The 21,612-nt window shown below is 36.8% G+C and overlaps 1 protein-coding gene across 3 annotated transcripts in view; it reads left to right on the top strand.

Moving 5' to 3' along the window:
* Positions 1–21,612, top strand: part of MTMR8 (myotubularin related protein 8) — a 285,490-nt gene that overhangs the window by 40,971 nt on the left and 222,907 nt on the right. For all 3 annotated transcript variants that reach the window (XM_059883794.1, XM_024988169.2, XM_059883795.1), the window contains exons 2-3: positions 14,599–14,721; positions 18,795–18,957. In XM_059883794.1, the coding sequence (XP_059739777.1) occupies positions 14,599–14,721; positions 18,795–18,957 (286 nt within the window). The remainder of the gene's footprint in view (positions 1–14,598; positions 14,722–18,794; positions 18,958–21,612) is intronic.

Here is a 21,612-nt window from a genome sequence, read left to right on the forward strand (position 1 = left end):
AGATGGAGAGATATACCATGTTCTTGGATTGGAAGAATCAATATTGTGAAAATGACCCTACCAAGCAAAGTAATGTATAGGTTGATTGCAGTCTCTATCAAATTACCAATGGCATTTTTCATAGAATACACACACACACAAAATACAGTTTATATGAAAACACGAATACCCCTGAATAACCAAAGCAATCTTGAGAAAGAAAAACAGCTGGAAAAATCAACCTTCCTGACTTCAGACTAGATAGAAAGCCCAGAGATAAACCCATGCACCTATGGGCACCTTATCTTTGGCAAAGGAGGCAAGAATATACAATAGATAAAAGATAGCCTCTTCCATAAGTAGTGCTGGGAAAATTGGAGAGCTACATGTGAAAGAATGAAATTAGAACACTTCCTAATACCATACACAAAAAGAAACTCAAAATGGATTAAAGAGCTATATGTAAGGCCAGACACTCTAAAACTTTTGGAGGAAAACATAGGCAGAACATTCTTTGATATAAGTTGCAGCAAGATCCTCTTTGACCCACCACCTGTGCTGTGCTCTGCTTAGTCGCTCAATCGTGTCTGACTCTGTGACCCCATGGACTGTAGCCTGCCAGGCACCTCTGTCCATGGGGATTCTCCAGGCAAGATTACTGGAGTGGGTTGCCATGCACTCCTCCAAGTGATTTTCCCAATCCAAGGAGCAAACCCAGGTCTCCTGCATTGCAGGAGGATTCTTTACCCTCTGAGTCACCATGGAAGCCCAAGCCACCTCCTCAGTTCAGTTCAGTTCAGTCGCTCAGTTATGTCCGACTCTTTGCGACCCCATGAATTGCAGCACGCCAGCTCTCCCTGTCCATCACCAACTGCTGGAGTTCACCTAAACCCATGTCCATCTAGTCTGTGATGCCATCCAGCCATCTCATCCTCTGTTGTCCCCTCCTTCTCCTGCCCCCAATCCCTCCCCGCATCAGAGTCTTTTCCAATGAGTCAACTTTTCGCATGAGGTGGCCAAAGTATTGGAGTTTCAGCTTTAGCATCAGTCCTATCAATGAACACCTTGGACTGATCTCCTTTAGAATGGACTGGTTGGATCTCCTTGCAGTCCAAGGGACTCTCAAGAGTCTTCTCCAATTCTCACATCCATACATGACCACTAGAAAAACCATAGCCTTGACTAGACAGACCTTTGTTGGCAAAGTAATATCTCTGCTTTTGAATATGCTATCTAAGTTGGTCATAACTTTCCAAGGAGTAAGCGTCTTTTAATTTCATGGCTGCAGTCACCATCTGCAGTGATTTTGGAGCCCCCCCAAAATAAAGTCTGACATTGTTTCCACTGTTTTCCCATATATTTCCCATGAAGTGACAGGACCAGATGCCATGATCTTAGTTTTCTGAATGTTGAGCTTTAAGCCAGCGTTTTCACTCTCCTCTTTCATTTCATCAAGAGGCTTTTTAGCTCCTCTTCACTTTCTGCCATAAGGGTGGTATCATCTGCATATCTGAGGTTATTGATATTTCTCCCAGCAATCTTGATTCCAGCTTATGCTTCTTCCAGCCCAGAGTTTCTCATGATGTACTCTGCATAGAAGTTAGATAAGCAGGGTGACAATATATAGCCTTCTCCAAGCCAGGCTTAAGCAATACGTGAACCGTGAACTTCCAGATGTTCAAGCTGGTTTTAGAAAAGGCAGAGGAACCAGAGATCAAATTGCCAACATCCGCTGGATCATCAAAAAAGGGAGAGAGTTTCAGAAAAACATCTATTTCTGCTTTATTGACTATACCAAAGCCTTTGACTTTGTGGATCACAATAAACTGTGGAAAATTCTGAAAGAGATGGGAATACCAGACCACCTGACCTGCCTCTTGAGAAACCTATATGCAGGTCAGGAAGCAACAGTTAGAACTGGACGTGGAACCCACCTCCTAGAGTAATGGAAATAAAAACAAAAATAATCAAATGTATAGCACAGTAAACCATAAACAAGATAAGATAACCTTCAGAATGGGATAAAGTAATTGTAGATGAAGCAACTGAGAGAGGATTAATCTCTAAAATGTACAAGCAGCGAATGAAGCTAAATATCAGAAAATCTACCCAATCAAAAAATGGGCAGAAGACCTAAGCAGACATTTCTTCAAAGAGGACTTACAGATGGCCGAGAAACACATGGAAAGATGTTCAACACTGCTCATTATTAGAGAAATCCAAATCAAAGCTACAGTGAGATATCACCTCACACTGATCAGAATTATCATCATCAAAAAATCTACAAACAATAAATGCTGGAGAGGATGTGGGGAAAAGGGGACCTTCTTTCACTGTTGATAGGTATGTAAAGTGATACAACCACTATGGGAAACAATATGAGATTCGTTAATAATTAGGAATAAATCTGCCTTATGACCCAGCAATCCTTATACTGGGCATACACACTGAGAAAACCATAATTCAAAAAGACGCATGTACCCCAGTGTTCATAGCAGCACTATTTGTAATAGCTAGAACAGATGTGAAAGTTGTACCATAAAGAAGGCTGAGTGTCAAAAAATTGATGCTTTCAAACTGTGGTGCTGGAGAAGACTCTTGAGAGTCCTTTGGACAACAAGGAGATCAAACCAGTCAATCCTAAAGGAAATCATCCCTGAATATTCATTGGAAGGACTGATGCTGAAGCTGAAGCTCTAACATAACACTTTGGCCCCCTGATGTGAAGAGCTGACTCATTGGAAAAGATCCTGATCCTGGGAAAGATTGAGGGCAAGAGGAGAAGGGGCGACTGAGGATGAGATGTTTGGATGATATAATTGACTCCATGGACATGAGTTTGAGCAACCTCTGGAAGACTGTGAAGTGTCGACAGGGAAGCCTGGTATGCTGCAGTGCATGGGGTCACAAAGAGTTGGACATGACTGCATGACTGAACAACAACAATAAAAACATGAAAGAGAACTAATGTCTATTGACTGATAAATGGATAAAGAAGCCGTGGTGCATATACACAATAGAACATTGCACAACCATAAAAAGGTTAGAATTTGGGACAGTTCTACTGAGATGGATGAACCTAGAGCCTGTTATACAGAGTGAAGTAAGTTAGAGAAAATCAAATATTGTTTATTAACCCATATACATGGAATCTAGAAAAATTGTACTGATGAACCTATTTGCAGAGCAGGACTAGAGAAACAGATGTAGAGAACAGACTTGTGGACACAGCAGGGGAAGGAGAAGCTGGGATTAATCGGAAGAGTAACACTGAATATGTATACTACCATGTGTAAAACAGATAACTAGTGGGGAGTAGCTGTATAGCACAGGGAACTCAGCTCAGTACTGTGTGATGACCTAGAGAGGTAGGATAGGGAGATTCGAGGGAGGCTTAAGAGGGAGGGGATATATGTATATGTAGAGCTTATTCATGTTGCTGTACAACGGAAACCAACACAGCTTTGTAAAGCAGTTATCCTCCAGTTAAACAAATTTCAAAAAAAAGAAAAAAGAGCATTGGGCTAGGAATTTTATGTTGATGTGGTCTCAGGCATTTCTCTTTTTATCCCATTGTAAATGAAAGTCAAAATGCCTAAGGATGTAGAGGTACAAATGTTAAAAATTAGTTCAACCATGAGTGTGGATGAATTAAAGAGGCCAACATTATAGAATACCTTTTAAGTGTCTAAAAGGTTATTTCCCATAATTTAAAAAGGAAACGTGGCTTTTTGTTTGTCTCTGTTTTTCAACCTCAGATATATAGAATTGAGTTCATTACGTGTACCTCACTCATGGTGTGTTACCATCATTGATCAATGCCAGACCATCTTTCATTTATCATCATTCCTTGGAGATATTGTTCCAGACCACAGCAATGAAATTAGTATCACAATAAAGCAAGTCACATTTATCTTTTTTGCTTTTCAGTGCATGTAAAATTTTGTTTATATTATATTTTAGTCTACTAAGTGTGTGATAAAGCATTATATCTAATAAAACAATGTATATACCTTAATTTAAATATACTTTATTATTTAAAGGGCTTCCCTATAGCTCAGTTGGTAAAGAATCCTCCTGCAATGCAGGAGACCCTGGTTTGATTCCTGGATCAGGAAGATCCACTGGAGAAGGGAGAGGCTATCCACTCCAATATTCTTGGGCTTCCCTTGTGGCTCAGCGGGTAAAGAATCTGCCTGCACTGTGGGAGACCTGGGTTCGATTCCTGGGTTGAGAAGATCACCTGGAGAAGGAAAAGGCTACCCACTCCAGTATTCTGGCCTGGAGAGTTCCATGGTCTGTATAGTCCATGGGATTACAAAGAGTTGGACATGACTGAGCGACTTTCACTTTCACTTTATTATTAAAAAATTGCTAGACATCATCTGAGCCTTCAGCAATTTGTAATTTTCTTGCCTTGATGTTGGTGGCTGCTGACTGATTGGGGTTGCTGAAGGTTGGAGTGGCTTTGGTAATTTCTTAAAATAAGACAACAATTAAATTTGCCACACTAATTGACTCTTTTTTTCATGAACAATTTCTCTGTAGCATATAGTGCTATTTGACAGCATTTTATACACTTTAGAACTTCTTTCACAAGTAGAGTCAACCCTCTCAAGTCCTGCTGCTGCTAATCATTGTTTATGATTACAGCAAATCCTTTGCTGTAATTTCAAGAATCTTCATAGTTCTTTCACCAAGAGTAAATTCCATCTCCAGAAACCACATTTTTTGCTCATCCATAAGACACATCTCCCTCGTTAAAGTTTTATTGTGAGATTGCAGCAATTTAGTCACATTTTTGGGTATAATTTTTCTCTTTTATTGAAGAATAGTTAATTTACAATGTTGTGTTAGTTTTTAGCATATCTCAAAGTGATTCAATTATACACAATTATATATATATACACACTCTTTTTCAAATTTTTTTACACTGTAAGTTATTACAAGATATTGAGTATAGTTCCATATGCTATACAGCGGGTCCTTGTTTACCTATTTTCTATATAGTGATGTGTATATGTTAATGCCAAACTCCTAATTTGTCTCTCCTCCTCTCCCACTATCCCACTGTCCCTTTTGGTAATCATAAGTTTGTTTTCTATTTCTGAGTCGATTTCTATTTTGAAAATACATTCATTTGTATCATACAAGTAATATCATGTAATATGTGTCTTTCTATGACTTACTTCATTTAATATAATAATTCAGTCACATCTTTAGCCTCCACTTCAAATTCTAGTTTTCTTGATATTTCCATCACTTTTGAGGACTGATCCCTTTAAAGTCATTTATGATGACTAACTTCCATACTCCTGATAATGTTGATATTTTGTTCTCTTCCCATGAATCATGAATGTCCTTAGTGGTACCTAGAATAGTGAATCCTTTCCAGAAGGATTTACACTTACTTTGAACATATCCATCAGGGAAATCACTATCTATGGCAGCTATAGCCTTACAAAATATATCTCTTAAATAATAAACTCTAAAAATCAGAATGACTTCTTGATATATGGGCTGCAGAAGGGATGTTGTGTTAGCAAGCTTAAAACAACATGAATCATGTGCACATTCTCTTGGTTGACTGGATGCAATTAATAATATATTTTTTGAGACTGTTTTATATTAAACAGCCAAGCATAACTGCAACACAATTTTAAATGTTTGAAAATTATGTCACAGAGTTGCAAAATGTCTATGTATGACTATTACATATTCATACAGCTAAAGCCATCAAATCTTACACCAATACAAACATAAGATTATTCCATCATTAGCTTAAAGTTTAATAACCATAAACTATATTAGTGGATCTCTTTTCCTATTTAACATTTTAATATTACTTCTGATACTGGTTTCCTTATCAAATGGAATCTACAAAGTAAATTTAAAAAAATGAAATCTTAAGTGACTAAAACGCTGTAAACCAGTAGTTGTGTTTACAGAAAATTCTGGGAGTAGTATGATAAAATACTGAGAAAGCATCAATTAGTATACATGTAAAATTTTCCCATTTTGTTCATGATTTTGATACTAATACACTCTTAAGGGACTTTGCCAAGTTGATCTGCTAGATATTAAACCTGAGACCAAACTTTATTTTCTTCCAAGTGTGGTTTATATAAGGCTAGCCAAACTTAATTCATTTTCTTATATAGTCCCCCCACAATCTAATCTGTGCTAGAGATAACAGAAATCTTGAGTAAAAAACATTTGGAGTTGGTTACAAGTACTTAACAAGTACTTTCCCCAAACTATTTATATTTTTCCTCAAAATTTTCTATTTCAAACAAACAACCAGAGCTCATCTTTTTAGATAGCACGTAGGTTATTTTGTGCAAAGGAAGTTTTTAACAACAAATCTTCCCAATATGATAATTCAAAGAAAAATCTTCATTTTTAGAGTCTCCATTTTCAGTTGATTAAAGAGAAACCAACTATCCTATCTTACTACTAAACATAACAAATAAGCCCTAACTAAGAAAGTATTTTATTTTGGTTAATTTTTAGCAGTTAGAAGTTCTGCTTCCTCTCCTAGATGAGTAACTACTGAAATTACTTTTTATAAATGTGAAACCATTTTTTTTTTTTTCCGTAGAGGAAGGAAAACGGGAAGAAAGCAAACAGAGATGAGGCACACAGTGGTGGACAGGGTACATAAAGGTGTGCATTCAAAAAAAAATAAAATAAAGGTGTGCATTCAGTATGATTTTGGTCACTTTGTTGCAACAAGGTGTTTATTTACTTGTATCTCTGTGTCTATAGTAAAATAGAAAGCTAAACCTATAAATAAAAGCAAATTTGATATAACATTCATTTTCAAGTCATAAATATATGCATTTCTAATTGTAAAGTCTCTACAATGCATTTGCATGTTTTCATAGACTAACATAATACACAAACTCATGGAAGTCTTCTGTTATGCTTTTAATTTTTCCCAGATCTGACATCTTTATAAATACTAAGTGAAGCCACAAACAGTAGTCCTATAACTTTTGGAATCTATCCAAGTTTTAAAGGAAAAAAAGATCAGCAGCAATTCCATAAAGACATAATGGATATCAGTCCCTTACTTTCTTTTGTTTTTTCTGTCAGTTGTTTGAAAAACACTAGAATCTTTCATGAAGTTTCAGGATGTGGAGCATGGGTATACCTGTGGCGGATTCATTTTGATGTTTGCAAAACTAATACAATATTGTAAAGTTTAAAAATAAAATTAAAAAAATGAAGTTTTCTATATATTGTTTAAGAACTGGATTTTCTGATTTTAGCTTCATGTTTTCTTCCCTAACTGCGTCTACTCTTGCAGAGAGGTCTTCAAGTGTGTGTTGGGAATCCAACCCTTGATTAATAAGTAATTTTTTCCCTCTAATTCCACATAATTTTCAGCATCAGCTGCATCTATGTCAGCATTCATCATCTTAAGCAACAAATTTTCAGGTCTTGGATATAGAATTCTTGATGAGTGGTCTGCCGTTTGAGGTGCTAGCAGGGGAAGGAATTAGGAGAACACCTCAGGCCTGGACACTTGGAACAACTGGCACCTGAGGAAATATTTTGAAAGGAATCTTTTTCTGAATAGTAGGTCTCAACAGTAGGTTTAAAATATTCAGTGAACCATGTTGTAAATGGATATGGTGTTGTCCAGGATTTTTTTTTTTTTTTTTTTTCCATTTATAGAGCACAGAGTATACTTAGCATAATGCTTAAGGGCCCTAGGATTTTCAGAATTTTAAATGAACACTGACTTCAATTTAAAATCACCAGCTGCATTAGGTCCTAACAAGAGAGTCAATATGTCCTTTGAAATCTGAAGCCAGGCACTGACTTTTTTCTAGCTCTGAAGGTTCTAGATAGCATCATTGCCGGAGTCCAGCTCCAGCAACCAGGGTATCAGCCTGAAGGGGTGAGCGGTGTTGGTGGATGATGATGTAGCCTCTGACTCATAGTACGGAACTACATGTTTATTTCAAGCTTCAGATTTTCTTTTATACTTTGACAAAAGCATTAGGTCAGAGGTTTGACAGTTTTAGTTTCCCCCACCCAGATTTACTGTCTCCAGAAATCATTGTTGTCCTGCAGAGTTCCTGCTTCAGCGATTCTCTCAGAATTGGCTTTACTATCTATTATCTACTTTCTCTTATGTGTCCTATACTTAACTTGTGATTACATTGTAACTCATGCCACAATCCTCAGTTTATTTCTTATCTTTCTAAATCCTGTTTGCCCCTAGCATCTTAAGATCACTATCTCCTAAAAAGGCTTCTAGCTATTCTTAATTATTCCTAAACCCTAAACTCAGCAAACTTCTTTTGCCATAAATATTTCCCTCACAAACAGGTCTCAGATAATAATCCTTCCCATGGCCTCAAGCTCCGGCCCACATGCTCATCCTGGGACATTCTTTGTATAGATCCTTGAACAAATGTCAATGGTTATTTTATAGATTATTTTCTGGGCACAGCTGCAGAAGACTTTGTGCTTTCTCATGCTTCTCTCAAGTACCTTAACATTCTTTCCAGCCAACTCAACCAAAGAAAGGAAAGAACAAGTCAGAATCACAAGGCCTAACTCCTTCATCCCGGGACCGTGCCTGCGAGATGAGGAGAGGGGGTTGGGGCCATGCCTCCATTTTGTCAGTAATGCCTAACGTGGCTCCTGACACATCATCTTCCAAAATAAGACTGTTTTATCTACACTGAAGATCTATCATTTAGTGTAGCCACCTTTATTTATTATTTTAGCTAGGTCTTCTGGATAATTTGTTGTATCTTCTATTAATACATTTACACTTGCTGCTTTACCTTGTACTTTTATGTTGTGGAGAACAAATTTGGGAAACTCAGCAGTGGCAAGAGGAGTGGAAAAGGTCAGTTTTCATTCCAATCCCAAAGAAAGGCATTGCCAAGGAATGCTCAAACTACCACAAAATTGCACTCATCTCACAAGCTAGTAAAGTAATGCTCAAAATTCTCCAAGGCAGGCTTCAACAGTACATGAACGATGAATTTCCAGATGTTCAAGCTGGATTTAGAAAAGGTAGAGGAACCAGAGATCAAATTGCCAACATCCATTGGATCATAGAAAAAACAAGAGAGTTCCAGAAAAACACCTACTTCTCTTTTATTAACTACACCAAAGCCTTTGACTGTGTGGATCACGAAAAACTGTGGAAAATTCTTAAAGAGATGGGAATACTAAACCACCTTACCTGCCTCCTGAAAAATCTGTATGCGGGTGAAGAAGCAATAGTTGCAACCAGACATGGAACAGCAGATTGGTTGCAAATTGGAAAAGGAGTATGTCAAAGCTGTATATTGTTCCCCCGCTTATTTAGCTTTTATGCGGAGTACATCATGTGAAGTGCCAGGCTGGATGAAGCACAAGCTGGAATCACGATTGCCAGGAGAAATATCAATAACTTCACATATGCAGATGACACCACTCTTACGGCAGAAAGTGAAGAAGAACTGAAGATCCTCCTGATGAAAGTGAAAGTAGAAAATGAAAAAGCTGGCTTAAAACTCAATATATAAAAACTAAGGTCATGGCTTGTGGTACCATCACTTCACGGCAAATAGATGAGGAAACAATGGAAAAAGTGACATACTTTATAATCTCGGATCCCAAAATCACTTCAAATGGTGACTGCAGTCATGAAATTAAAAGAAGCTTGCTCCTTGGAAGAAAACGTATGACCAACCTAGACAGCATATTAAAAAGCAGAAACATTACTTTCTGGCAAAAGTCCATCTAGTCAAAGCTATGGATTTTCCAGTAGTCATGTATGGATATGAGAGTTGGAGTATAAAGAAAGCTGAGTGCCAAAGAATTGATGGTTTTGAACTGTGGTGTTGGAGAAGTCTCTTGAGTGTCTCTTGGATTGCAAGGAGATCCAACCAGTCCATCCTAAAAGGAAATCAGTCCTGAATATTCACTGGAAGGACTGATGCTGAAGCTGAAGCTCCAATACTTTGGCCACATGATGGGAAGAACTGACTCATTTTAAAAGACCCTCATGATGGGAAGGACTAAAGGCAGGAGGAGACAGGGATGACAGAGGATGAGATGGTTGGATGGCATCACTGGCTCAATGGATATGAGTTTGAGCAAGCTCCAGCAGTTGGTGATAGACAGGGAAGTCTGGCGTGCTGTGGTCCATGGGGTCGCAAAGGGTCGGACACGACTGAGCAACTGAACTCAACTGAATATTTGAATATATCCTTCAAAACATGATGGAATTGCATGAATTTGTATTTATATAACTAGTGATATCTTCAGTATTTCATTCTGCTTCTTATTTTTTCACTAAGCTATGTATTTTTTGCATCTATTTATGTTTCTATGTGTACCTCTAACCTATTGCTCCTTTTCTTGTTGTTTGGTTATTAACTTGTGTCCTACTCTTTGGGACTCCATGAACTGTAGTATGCCAGGCTCCTCTGTCCTCCACTGTCTCCCAGAGTTTGCTCAAATTCATGTCCATTGAGTCGGTGATGCTATCTAAGGACCTCGTCCTCTGCCGTCCCCTTCTCCTTTTGCCTTCTGTGTTTCCCACCATCAGAATGCAGAGTTTCACAGGATAGCAAGGAGAGATAAGAAGGCCTTCTTATATGAACAATGCAAAGAAATAGAGGAAAACAATAGAATAGCAAAAATTTCTTCAAGAAAATTAGTGATATCACGGGAAAATACATGATTGTATAGAAGTTCTGCATCTTTGGCCGCAAAGAACATAATGTGATTTTGGTATTGACTTTCTGGTTATGTCCATGTGTAGAGTCGTATCTTGTGTTGTTGGAACAGAGTGTTTGCTATAACCAGTGTGTTCTCTTAGCAAAACTCTATTATCCTTTGCCCTGCTTCATTTTCTATGCCAGGGCCAAACTTGCCTGATGTTCCAGGTATCTCTTGAACTCCTACTTTTGCATTTCAATAACCTATGATGAAAAGGATATCTTCTTTGATATTAGTTCTAAAAAGTGTTGTAGGTCTTCATAGAGCTGGTCAACTTTAGCTTCTTCAGCATTAGTTATTGGGGCATAGACTTGGATTACTGTGATGTTGAATGGTTTGCTTTGTATATGAACCAAGATTATTCTGTCGTTTCTGAGATTGCACCCAAGTACTGCATTTCAGACTCTTGTTGACTATGAAGGCAGCTCCATTTCTTCCAAGTGATTCTTGCCCACAGCAGTAGATATAATGGTTATCTGAATTAAATCCACCCATTGCTTCTAATACCTGCTTAATGCTCCACTACATCTTGAATTATCTATTCTCCCTGTGATGGAAATGTTCTGTATTGTATGTGTCCTCTTTAGTACCTATATGAAAACTTCTTTGGGCTAGTTTTCCGAAATAGAATTTCTGGATCATGGAGTGTACTTTGTTACTTTAATTATGTAGTACCAGATTGATTTCCTGAGTGGTCTCAATCTGTCTATATCCTGTCACCCCCTGACATTTGTAACAGATGAGGGTTCTTTTATCCCCAACACCATACTGACACTTGGCATTTTCTAGCCTTCCAGTCTTCTCCAGTCTTACAAACTTAAAGAAATGTCTTGTAGTTTTAATTTTCACTTATGTAATTACCAGTATTTTGAGTGTCTCTTCATGGTTGTATGCCTATTGGATTTCCTTTTCTGTAACTTGCCTGTTCTTATATTTTTGCCTGCTTTTCTATTAGAGCTTCTGTCTTTTTTTCATTAAGTTACAGAAGTTCCTTATATAGTCTAGATAATGATCTGTTGTTAGTTTTAGACATTTTATATATTTTCTCCCATTCTGTTATTGATTGATTTTTCAAGTCTTTTCCTGTCTGTCGATCTGACATGGTTTGCATTTTCTAGTAACTTTATAGTTTTTCCTCTTACATATAGATATATCTAGATCACACTTTTGCATATGGTAATACATAAGGATCTAGTTTTATTTTTCTTCATGTATTGATACAGTTTTCCCCACACTTTTGGTAAGTACTTACATCTTTTGTTCATAATTAGTAGTGCCACGTTTATCCTATATGAAGCGCCCATTCGTACACAAATCTACCTTTGAGCTGTGAGCCTTTATCAATGATCTATTTGTATAGTTTTGTACTAGTACTTCTGGCTTTTTTTTTGCTTTACCCTATGGCTTTGGGTATATCTTAATATCTAGTAGAGCAGATCTTCCTTTTTTCACTCTTATCTTTTAAGATTTATTTAGCTATTTATGGGGTTATAATCTTCTATTTAGGCAATGGCAGCCCACACCAGTACTCTTGCCTGGAGAATCCCAGGGACAGGGGAGCCTGGTGGGCTGCTGTCTGTGGGGTCGCACAGAGTCAGACAGAACTGAAGTGACTTAGCAGCAGCAGGATATTTAAAAGAGTAGCAGTGATAGATGGGTCCATTTTATCTTGTTTGTGATTTTTAAGTAATGCATTTAGTTTCTCCATTACACATGACATTCTTTGTAGGCTTTTAATATATAATCTTTACCAAGTTGTGGATGTTTACTTCTGTTCCTAATTCACTAAGGGTTAGCATCATAAATAGAAATGAACTCAAAAGTATTTTTCTCTATCAATTGAGATAAATCATTTGATTTTTCTCTTTTAATTTATTCATGTGATGTATTCCTTTGAAATTTTTCAGTGTTGAACTCTGCTTTCTTGAGTTAAATTTACCTGATGAAATGAATACATTTTTGAAAATATACTGTTGATTCACTAAATAATTTTATTTGAATTTTTGCATCTATATTTCATAAGTGAAATTGTATAAATTTTCATCTCTTATAGTTGTCTGTTTGGTTTTAGAATGAGGATTATGCTAGCCTCATAAATAAGACTAACTGTCATTGTTTTTCTAACACTGAAATCAATTGGATAAGATAGTTTGTTTCATGAAAGTTTGGTAGATTTAACTAGCAAATCCCTCTGGACCTGAGGGATTTTCCTTGAAATTTTTTCACTTCATGTAAGTTTTTCAATGTATTAGCATATTGTTCATAATACTCTCATTTAAAGAATTTTGCTACATTGTTTTTCCTTTTACAATCTGTATTTTGTGTATTTGCCTCTTCCCTTTTTTTTTTTTCTTGACCAGTCTTCTCAAAGATCTATTAACCTTTTTAGAGAATTAAACTCTAGTTTTGTTCATGTTTTCTGTTGTTTTATTTTTGGTGTGTGTGTGTGTGTGTGTGTATGTGGGGGTGATTATCTGCTTATTAATTTCTGTGATTTGTCTTTTTTCTCTGTTCTTTTACTTTCTTCATTGTATTGGATGATTAACTAGTTTATTAATATTTCTTGTTTAATAATAAGTGTACTTAAAGCTGTACATTTCCTTCTTAGTTCTGCTTCAACTGTATCCCACAATTTTTCACTTGTTGTGCTTTTATTATTTTTCAATTTTAAATATTTATGAATTCATTTATGGTTTGCTTTTAACCCAAGGTTAATTTAATAATTTTGTTTCTTAATATATGCTAACTTTGTCTATTATTCTGTTATTAATTTCTAATGGCATCGTATCATGGTATAAGAATGCAGATTGTGTGATATCGAACCTTTGGTATTTATTGAGTCTTCCTTTATAGACATTATCATGATGTCTTTTTAGAAGTGTTCTATTATTTGTCATGAATGATTTTATGTTCTTTATTTGTTGGATATAGAGTTCTCTGTATATCTAATAACTTGAAATTTGTAGTTGTACTGTAAAAGTATTCTGTATCTCTATTCATTTCTATTTTTTGTTTTTGTATGTTTAATCTATCAATTTCTAATTAAAGTGTTAAAATATCCAAGTGTTTCCTTTGTCTCTGCAATTCTGCTATAAGCAAGTACATGATGCAAGATGTATTTTGTCCTGTTCTTTGTCTCTTAATTCTGTCTTGTCAGATTTTAAGAATGCTACTCAAGCTTTGTTCATATTTGTCAGTGTATCTTTTCTATCTTTTTTATTTTCAACTTGTTTACATCTCTTAATTTTAGGTATATATCTTTTAGACTGAATATTGTTGAGTATTTGTTTTAATTCAGTCTATAAGTCTGTCTTTTAATTGGTAAGTTTAATTTGTGTATATTTGCTATAATTTCTCTTATATTAGGACTTATTTCTGGCATTTAATTTTATAATTTCCATTTATGGTACTCTTTTTTTTTTTCTACTTTCCATTGGGATAAATCAACTTTTCTCTTGCTTTTTAGAAATTTATGTATTCTATTTTCTTGCACTTTAATGGAAGATCTTAAACTTAAGATCTAATCTCATGTTATTTACCCTTATTGATTTTTCCATGCACAATAACTGCCACTTTCCTCCAATAAGATTAGTACTTCATCCATATCCTATTTATCTTCTACACACATCTACCCTATCATAGTAACATCATCTAGAATTTTAATCCATGTTTCCATCTCACTTTTACAGTTTCTTCATGGTTGATTTAGAAAAAGGAAACACAGATCATACTAGTTTGCTACCTTGACAGAAACCAGAAAAACTCAAAGTTTTGTAGTAAATTAACAGCATTTGTCTTACTTTGAGGTACCCCACTTTGATCACAGATGGTGAGTTGATAACTTAATCAGCATTTTTCTCCACCCCACCCTTATAACAGGTAGAAAACGTGAAATTACTGGATCGTTATGTAGGTAAGAAACCAGCTAATGGAAGTCTGTATCTTACTGCAACCCACCTAATCTATGTGGAAGCTTCTGGGACAGCCCGAAAAGAGACATGGGTATGTATGTTCATAGGAAGAAATATCAGAGTCTTAAAGAATTTTGTATACATGCTTTCTCACATGGTAGTTTTTTGAAATTTCAGTTAACAGTTAAATTGCTGTAAAATCTTTTCTTCAAAGACTCTATTCTGGGTGGGTCTTTTCATAAATTGAATCATATAATTTCTCTTCCCTCAAGTTGTTGACTATAGTAATTTTAAACTATATGAGACTTTTCCTCAATATTTTAAGGTAAAGTGATCTCTACGTATTTTCAAGATGCCTACTTGGTAAGCATCCTGAAGTAATTTAAAACCTTGCTACACATAAAATTGCTACACATAAAGTTGGTTCAACAACTAAGAACATCTGTATAACCTGGGAGCTTGTTAAAAATGCAAAAGCTCAGGCCTAAGGTTTTTGAATTTCTAAAATGCTCTCAGGTGATGCTGGTGGCCCATGGACTATATTTTGGGTAGCAATAATATAGACCAGCTGTCTAACCTAAGACAGAGTGGTGTGTGTGTGTGTGTGTGTGTGTGTGTGTGTGTATGCATTGTTACATCTTTAAATAATATTCTGTAATTAGTTTAGCACTAGTAACATTCCTTTACATTACTTTATGCCTTACTTATCCTAGAGTATCATAATTTAATCTTAATCATTAGATTTATGCTTAGACCTCTGTAGCAAGTAAAATATGCTTCTGATATATGGCATAGCACAGCAATTAAGACTAGAGCTAGTGTGTTCAGGGTGAAATCCCAGCTTCAACATTTACTACCTTTGTAACCTTGGGCAAGTTATTTAACTTCTCTGAGGCTCACTTCCCTCATCTGTAAAATAAATGAAATAATAATGCTTGGTTATAGAAATAAAAATGTTGTGCCTAAAATCATGTCTGGCACATGATAGAGACTATTTTATAAGTATAAAATGAATTAAACAGACTGTATATTATAAAAAAGTATTTTAATACTTCCTTTTTAAAAATACCATGACTTTTCCCATATGACATTATATCTTGTTCACTTTGGTATGATGAAAGGATTGAGAAAAGAAGAATCAGGAAAGTTGGTTTTAGCTAGACTCAGTTGTACACTAACTGACTATATGAACTTGGGCAAGTGACTCTTGCTTTCTGGGCTTCAGTTTCCTCATCTGTAAAATTAGATGGTTAGATTATATAATTAGTAAGGACTCTTTAATTTCTAACAGTTTGGGAACCAGTTCTTTAGTACCGTGTCATGAGCCTTTTCCCTTTCTACCTGCATTTACAGACAGCATATATCTCCACTAATCAATGAATATGGTAAAGTTGCAGGATATAAAATCAACACACAGAAATCCCTTGCATTCTTATACACTAATAATGAGAAAATAGAAAGAGAAATTAAGGAAACAATCTCATTCACCATTGCAACGAAAAGAATAAAATACTTAGGAATATATCTACCTAAAGAAACTAAAGACCTATATATAGAAAACTATAAAACACTGGTGAAAGAAATCAAAGAGGACACTAATAGATGGAGAAATATACCATGTTCATGGATTGGAGGAATGAATATAGTGAAAATGAGTATACTACCCAAAGCAATCTATAGATTCAATGCAATCCTTATCAAGCTACCAACAGTATTTTTCACAGAGCTAGAACAAATAATTTCAGGTATTTTTCACAGAGCTAGAAAAAATAATTTCACAAACTGTATGGAAATACAAAAAACCTCGAATAGCCAAAGCAATCTTGAGAAAGAAGAATGGAACTGGAGGAATCAACCTGCCGGACTTCAGGCTCTACTACAAAGCCACAGTCATCAAGACAGTATGGTACTGGTACAAAGACAGAAATATAGATCAATGGTCCAAATTTGTTTCTACTGTGTATTATTTCAAATCTAATGAACTACATTGGGAAGGGAGAACTTATGTTAACTTTCTATATGTCAAAGGAGGCATATTTACCCAGTTAGTACTGTTAATGAAGCTCTTTCCAGCCTTAGTCTACTTCACTTTCTGCCTCTAAGTCACCAGTTTTTTGCCTGGCACCTGTTTTCAATGATCAATGTTTTACTGCTCAAACATAGATCTACCATATTGATCAGGAGGGCTTTGATATTCTTGAAATTTGATATATTAATCCTGTTACATTATCAGTAGTTTTTTGACCCTTCAAAACTTCCACAACAAGAATTAAGTTTGACAAAATAGTTAAGACACACATTAAGATGAAAAATTCCTTCTTGGAATATGTGAATAGTCCTGCATCTACCCCATTCTTAGATGATGGATATGATTAAAAGATTTCCTGAAAGAGATTTGTTTTCAAAATAAATGGGAGCTGGGGTATAGATTGTGTGAGATGGAGGAAAAGAAAATAAAATGATGATAGGATGGCCATTCCAGGCACAGGTCAGGAAGTCCAGAAAATGAAAAAAGTACACTTAGGCTTTAGTGGCAGGAAACATCAGAGACACAGATAGGAGGAGAACATCAAAGACTAAAAATCTAAAACCATGATTCCATGGCATTTTGAAATTATAAAGAGAGACTTGCATTATTTGTATACAGTTTCTTGTACCAGTTCCTTTTCCATTTCTTTTTTGCTGCATTAGCATGAGCAGGGATGATGAAACTAAAGACTTAATAATCCTTCATATTTTTTTTTAAATCAGAGTTATTAACCTGTACTCCCATGGGAAATAACTTTCTTAACTACAGTACAGTGCTTATATATAGTTATTTTAGTCCTTAGTCTTATAGTTTCTACTTATTCCCTGAGTCACTTAGGTAAAAAAAAAAAATCCTTCATTTCTTCTTTACTGTCACTAGAGTCTAAGATGTGGAAGAGAAATTTTCCTTGTAGTATTTCTGCTGCTGCTAAGTCACTTCAGTCGTGTCTGACTCTGTGCGACCCCATAGACAGCAGCCCACCATGCTTCCCCGTCCCTGGGATTCTCCAGGCAAGAACACTGGAGTGGGTTGCCATTTCCTTCTCCAATGCATGAAAGTGAAAAGTGAAAGTGAAGTCGCTCAGTCGTGTCCGACTCTGTGCGACCCCATGGACTGCTGCCTACCAGGCTCCTCCGTCCATGGGATTTTCCAGGCAAGAGTACTGGAATGGGGTGCCATTGCCTTCTCCGTGTAGTATTTCTAGTTACATTTTAATTCTAGGACTAGAGTTTTTAGACTTTCTAGAGAAATAACTGTGAACAAAGTTAGACTGTCATGGTTCAAATTCTGTCTGTGCTACTTTTTGGATGAATGTCCTTTGATGAAGAATTCACATTTAAGAGCTTTGATTTCTTCATTCCCGAAATGAGATTATTATACCTTAAAGCATTGTTACAGGGGTTAAATAGTTAATGATCATGGAACACTTCATTAGCAATAAAGCGAAATACCAATTATTAATCATTTTAACTAGTAATTTAATAGAACAAGAGGAAGTTCTATTTTTCTCTGTGACAGTCATTCTACTATGATTTTTAAACTCCAGCAGTCTGGTGGGCTATAGTCCATGGAATTGCAAAGGGTCGGACACGACTCTGCATGGGCACGACTCTCTGCACAGACACAGTCGGACATGACAACCCAGAGACTAAACAATAACAATAGTTCTAGAAGCCATCTGTTCTGAGCCAAATTCACCACAACTGCCCCATAAATCTCCTAACCTTATATCCCTAAGGAGAGAAAAGTTTTATACCATAATTTGCTTTGCATTAAAAGTGTGAAAGTGATAGTGTTAGTCGCTTGGTTGTGTCCGACTCTTTGCAACACATGGACTGTAGCCCACCAGGCTCCTCTGTCCATGGCAAGAATACTGGAGTGGATAGCCATTCCCTTCTCTAGGGGATCTTCCCAACGCAGGGATTGAACCCAGGTCTCCTGCATTGCAGGCAGATTTTTTACCACTATTTACTTCTGTTTGACAGAAACCCAGTTTTGCCTTACAATGGATGGTTATAGGCTGTAGATATGACCACATGGTTATGCTGTTACCATTACTGAGAGTCAAGCACACTGGTAGTTATAGATCTAGTGCATGTCTGTGATCTTTGTTGTTGTTCTTTTCTGTTTTGTAGATTGCACTGCATCATATTGCAACTGTGGAGAAATTGCCTGTCACTAGCCTGGGTTGTCCCCTGATCCTCCGCTGCAAGAATTTCCGGGTGGCCCACTTTGTTTTAGAATCTGATATTGTGTGCCATGAGGTTTATATTTCACTGCTAAAGCTTTCTCAACCAGGTAGTTATGATAGTATTTTTATCTGTTTTAAATAATTTTTTAATTATCCACCCCTCCACCAGAACAGCATAATGGAAGGATCATGGGCTATGGAGTTCAATAGACTTAAATAAGTTTGAATCTGGGCTCTGTTTCTTACATCTCCATGGTATTTGGGCAAGATGCATAACCTTTGAAGTCAGCTTTGTCACCTATAAAAATAGTGATAGTATAAGCTCGCAATGATAGTTGTTTCATGCATTTTCATTCAGTACTTGGTATATTGTAGATGTTTGACAGATGTTACTTCCTTCTCTTCCTTTCATCTTAAATATCAACTTGTAAATTTTTCCACAGTTCAGGAAGTAAGACTGCTTTGGAGCAAAATTTTTTTGTTGTTGCCTTGCAAGCTGTATGTTTTGCCTGTTGTTCCTACCCCTACCTTTGGTTCCAACTAGCAAACTAGGGAAATTTATCAGAGTGTTTAAACAGTTATCCCTACTTCCTCTGGCCTCACCTTCTTATCTTCCAGCCGAACTCCAGGTGGCTAACCCATAAGCTTCCTCTGGATTCGAATTATATTTCCCTTCACATTTTCTTCTACCTGTGGCCTAGAATAATTTCTTAGAATTTGCTGGTATTCTATATTCAGAGGCTATCTGTTAGCTGGCCCAGCATTTTGTAAAAGGTTCTGGAATACTCCATCCATCTCTGGAAAAGTTATTGCCATAGTTCAGTTCAGTTCAGTCACTCAGTCATGTCCAACTCTTTGTGACCCCATGAACCACAGCACGCCAGGACTCCCTGTCCATCACCAACACCCAGAGTTCACACAAAACCATGTCCATTGAGTCGGTGATACCATCCAACCATCTCATCCTCTGTCATTCCCTTCTCCTCCTGCCCTCAATCTTTCCCAGCATCAGGGTCTTTTCCAGTGAGTCAGCTCTTCGCATCAGGTGGCCAAAGTATTGGAGTTTCAGCTTCAGCATCAGTCCTTCCAATGAACACCCGTTATTGATCTCCTTTAGGATGGACTGGTTGGATCTCCTTGTAGTCCAGGGGACTCTCAAGAGTCTTCTCCAACACCACAGTGCAAAAGCATCAATTCTTCAGCACTCAGCCTTCTTCACAGTCCAACTCTCACATCCATACATGACCACTGGAAAAACCATAGCCTTGACTAGACGGACCTTTGTTGACAAAGTGATGTCTCTGCTTTTTAATATGCTGTCTAGTTTGGTCATAACTTTCCTTCCAAGGAGTGTAAGCATCTTTTAATTTCATGGCTGCAATCAACATCTGCAGTGATTTTGGAGCCCCCGTCTATTTCCCATGAAGTGATGGGACCGGAAGCCATGATCTTAGTTTTCTGAATGTTGAGCTTTAAGTGAACTTTTTCACTCTCCTCTTTCACTTTCATCAAGAGGCTCTTTAGTTCTCTTCACTTTATGCCATAAGGGTGGTGTCATCTGCATCTCTGAGGTTTTTGATATTTCTCCCAGAAATCTTAATTTCATCTTGTGCTTCTTCCACCCCAGGGTTTCTCATGATGTGCTCTGCATATAAGCTAAATAAGCAGGGTGACAATATATTACCTTGATGTACTCCTTTTCCTATTTGGAACCAGTCTCTTGTTCCATGTCCACTTCTAACTGTTGCTTCCTGACCTGCATACAGGTTTCTCAAGAAGCAGGTCAGGTGGTTAAGTATTCCCATCTCTTTCAGAATTTTCCACAGTTTATGGTGATCAACACAGTCAAAGGCTTTGGCATAGTCAATAAAGCAGAAATAGATGTTTTTCTGGAACCCTTTTGCTTTTTTGATGATCCAATGGATGTTGGCAATCTGATCTCTGGTTCCTCTGCCTTTTCTAAATCCAGCTTGAACATCTGGAATTTCACGGTTCACGTATTGCTGAAGCCTGGCTTGGAGAATTTTGAGCATTACTTTACTAGCATATGAGATGAGTGCAATTGTGCGGTAGTTTGAGCATTCTTTGGCATTGCCTTTCTTTGGGATTGGAATGAAAACTTACCTTTTCCAGTCCTGTGGCCATTGCTGAGTTTTCCAAATTTGCTGGCATATTGAGTGCAGCACTTTCACAGCATCATCTTCCAGGATTTGAAATAGCTCAACTGGAATTCCATCACCTTCACTAGCTTTGTTCGTAGTGATGCTTCCTAAGCCCCACTTGACTTCCCATTCCAGGATATCTGGCTCTAGGTGAGTGATCACAGCCTTGTGATTATCTGGGTCATAAAGGTCTTTTTTGTATAGTTCTGTGTATTCTTGCCACCTCTTCTTAATATCTTCTGCTTCTGTTAGGTCCATACCATTTCTGTCCTTTATCGAGCCTATCTTTGCATGAAATGTTCCCTTGGCATCTCTCATTTTCTTCAGGAGATCTCTAGTCTTTCCATTCTATTGTTTTCCTCTATTTCTTTGTGCTAATCACTGAGAAAGGCTTTCTTATCTCTCCTATTCTTTGGAACTCAGCATTCAAATGCTTATATCTTTCCTTTTCTTCTTCGCTTTTTGCTTCTCTTCTTTTCACAGCTATTTGTTAGGCTTCCTCAGACAGCCATTTTGTCTTTTTGCATTTCTTCTTCTTGGGGATGGTCTTGATCCCTGTCTCCTGTATAGTGTCATGAACCTCTGTCCATAGTTCATCAG

The sequence above is a fragment of the Bos taurus genome, chromosome X, assembly GCF_002263795.3.
Source record: "Bos taurus isolate L1 Dominette 01449 registration number 42190680 breed Hereford chromosome X, ARS-UCD2.0, whole genome shotgun sequence".
In the NCBI taxonomy this organism is placed as follows: Eukaryota; Metazoa; Chordata; class Mammalia; order Artiodactyla; family Bovidae; genus Bos; species Bos taurus.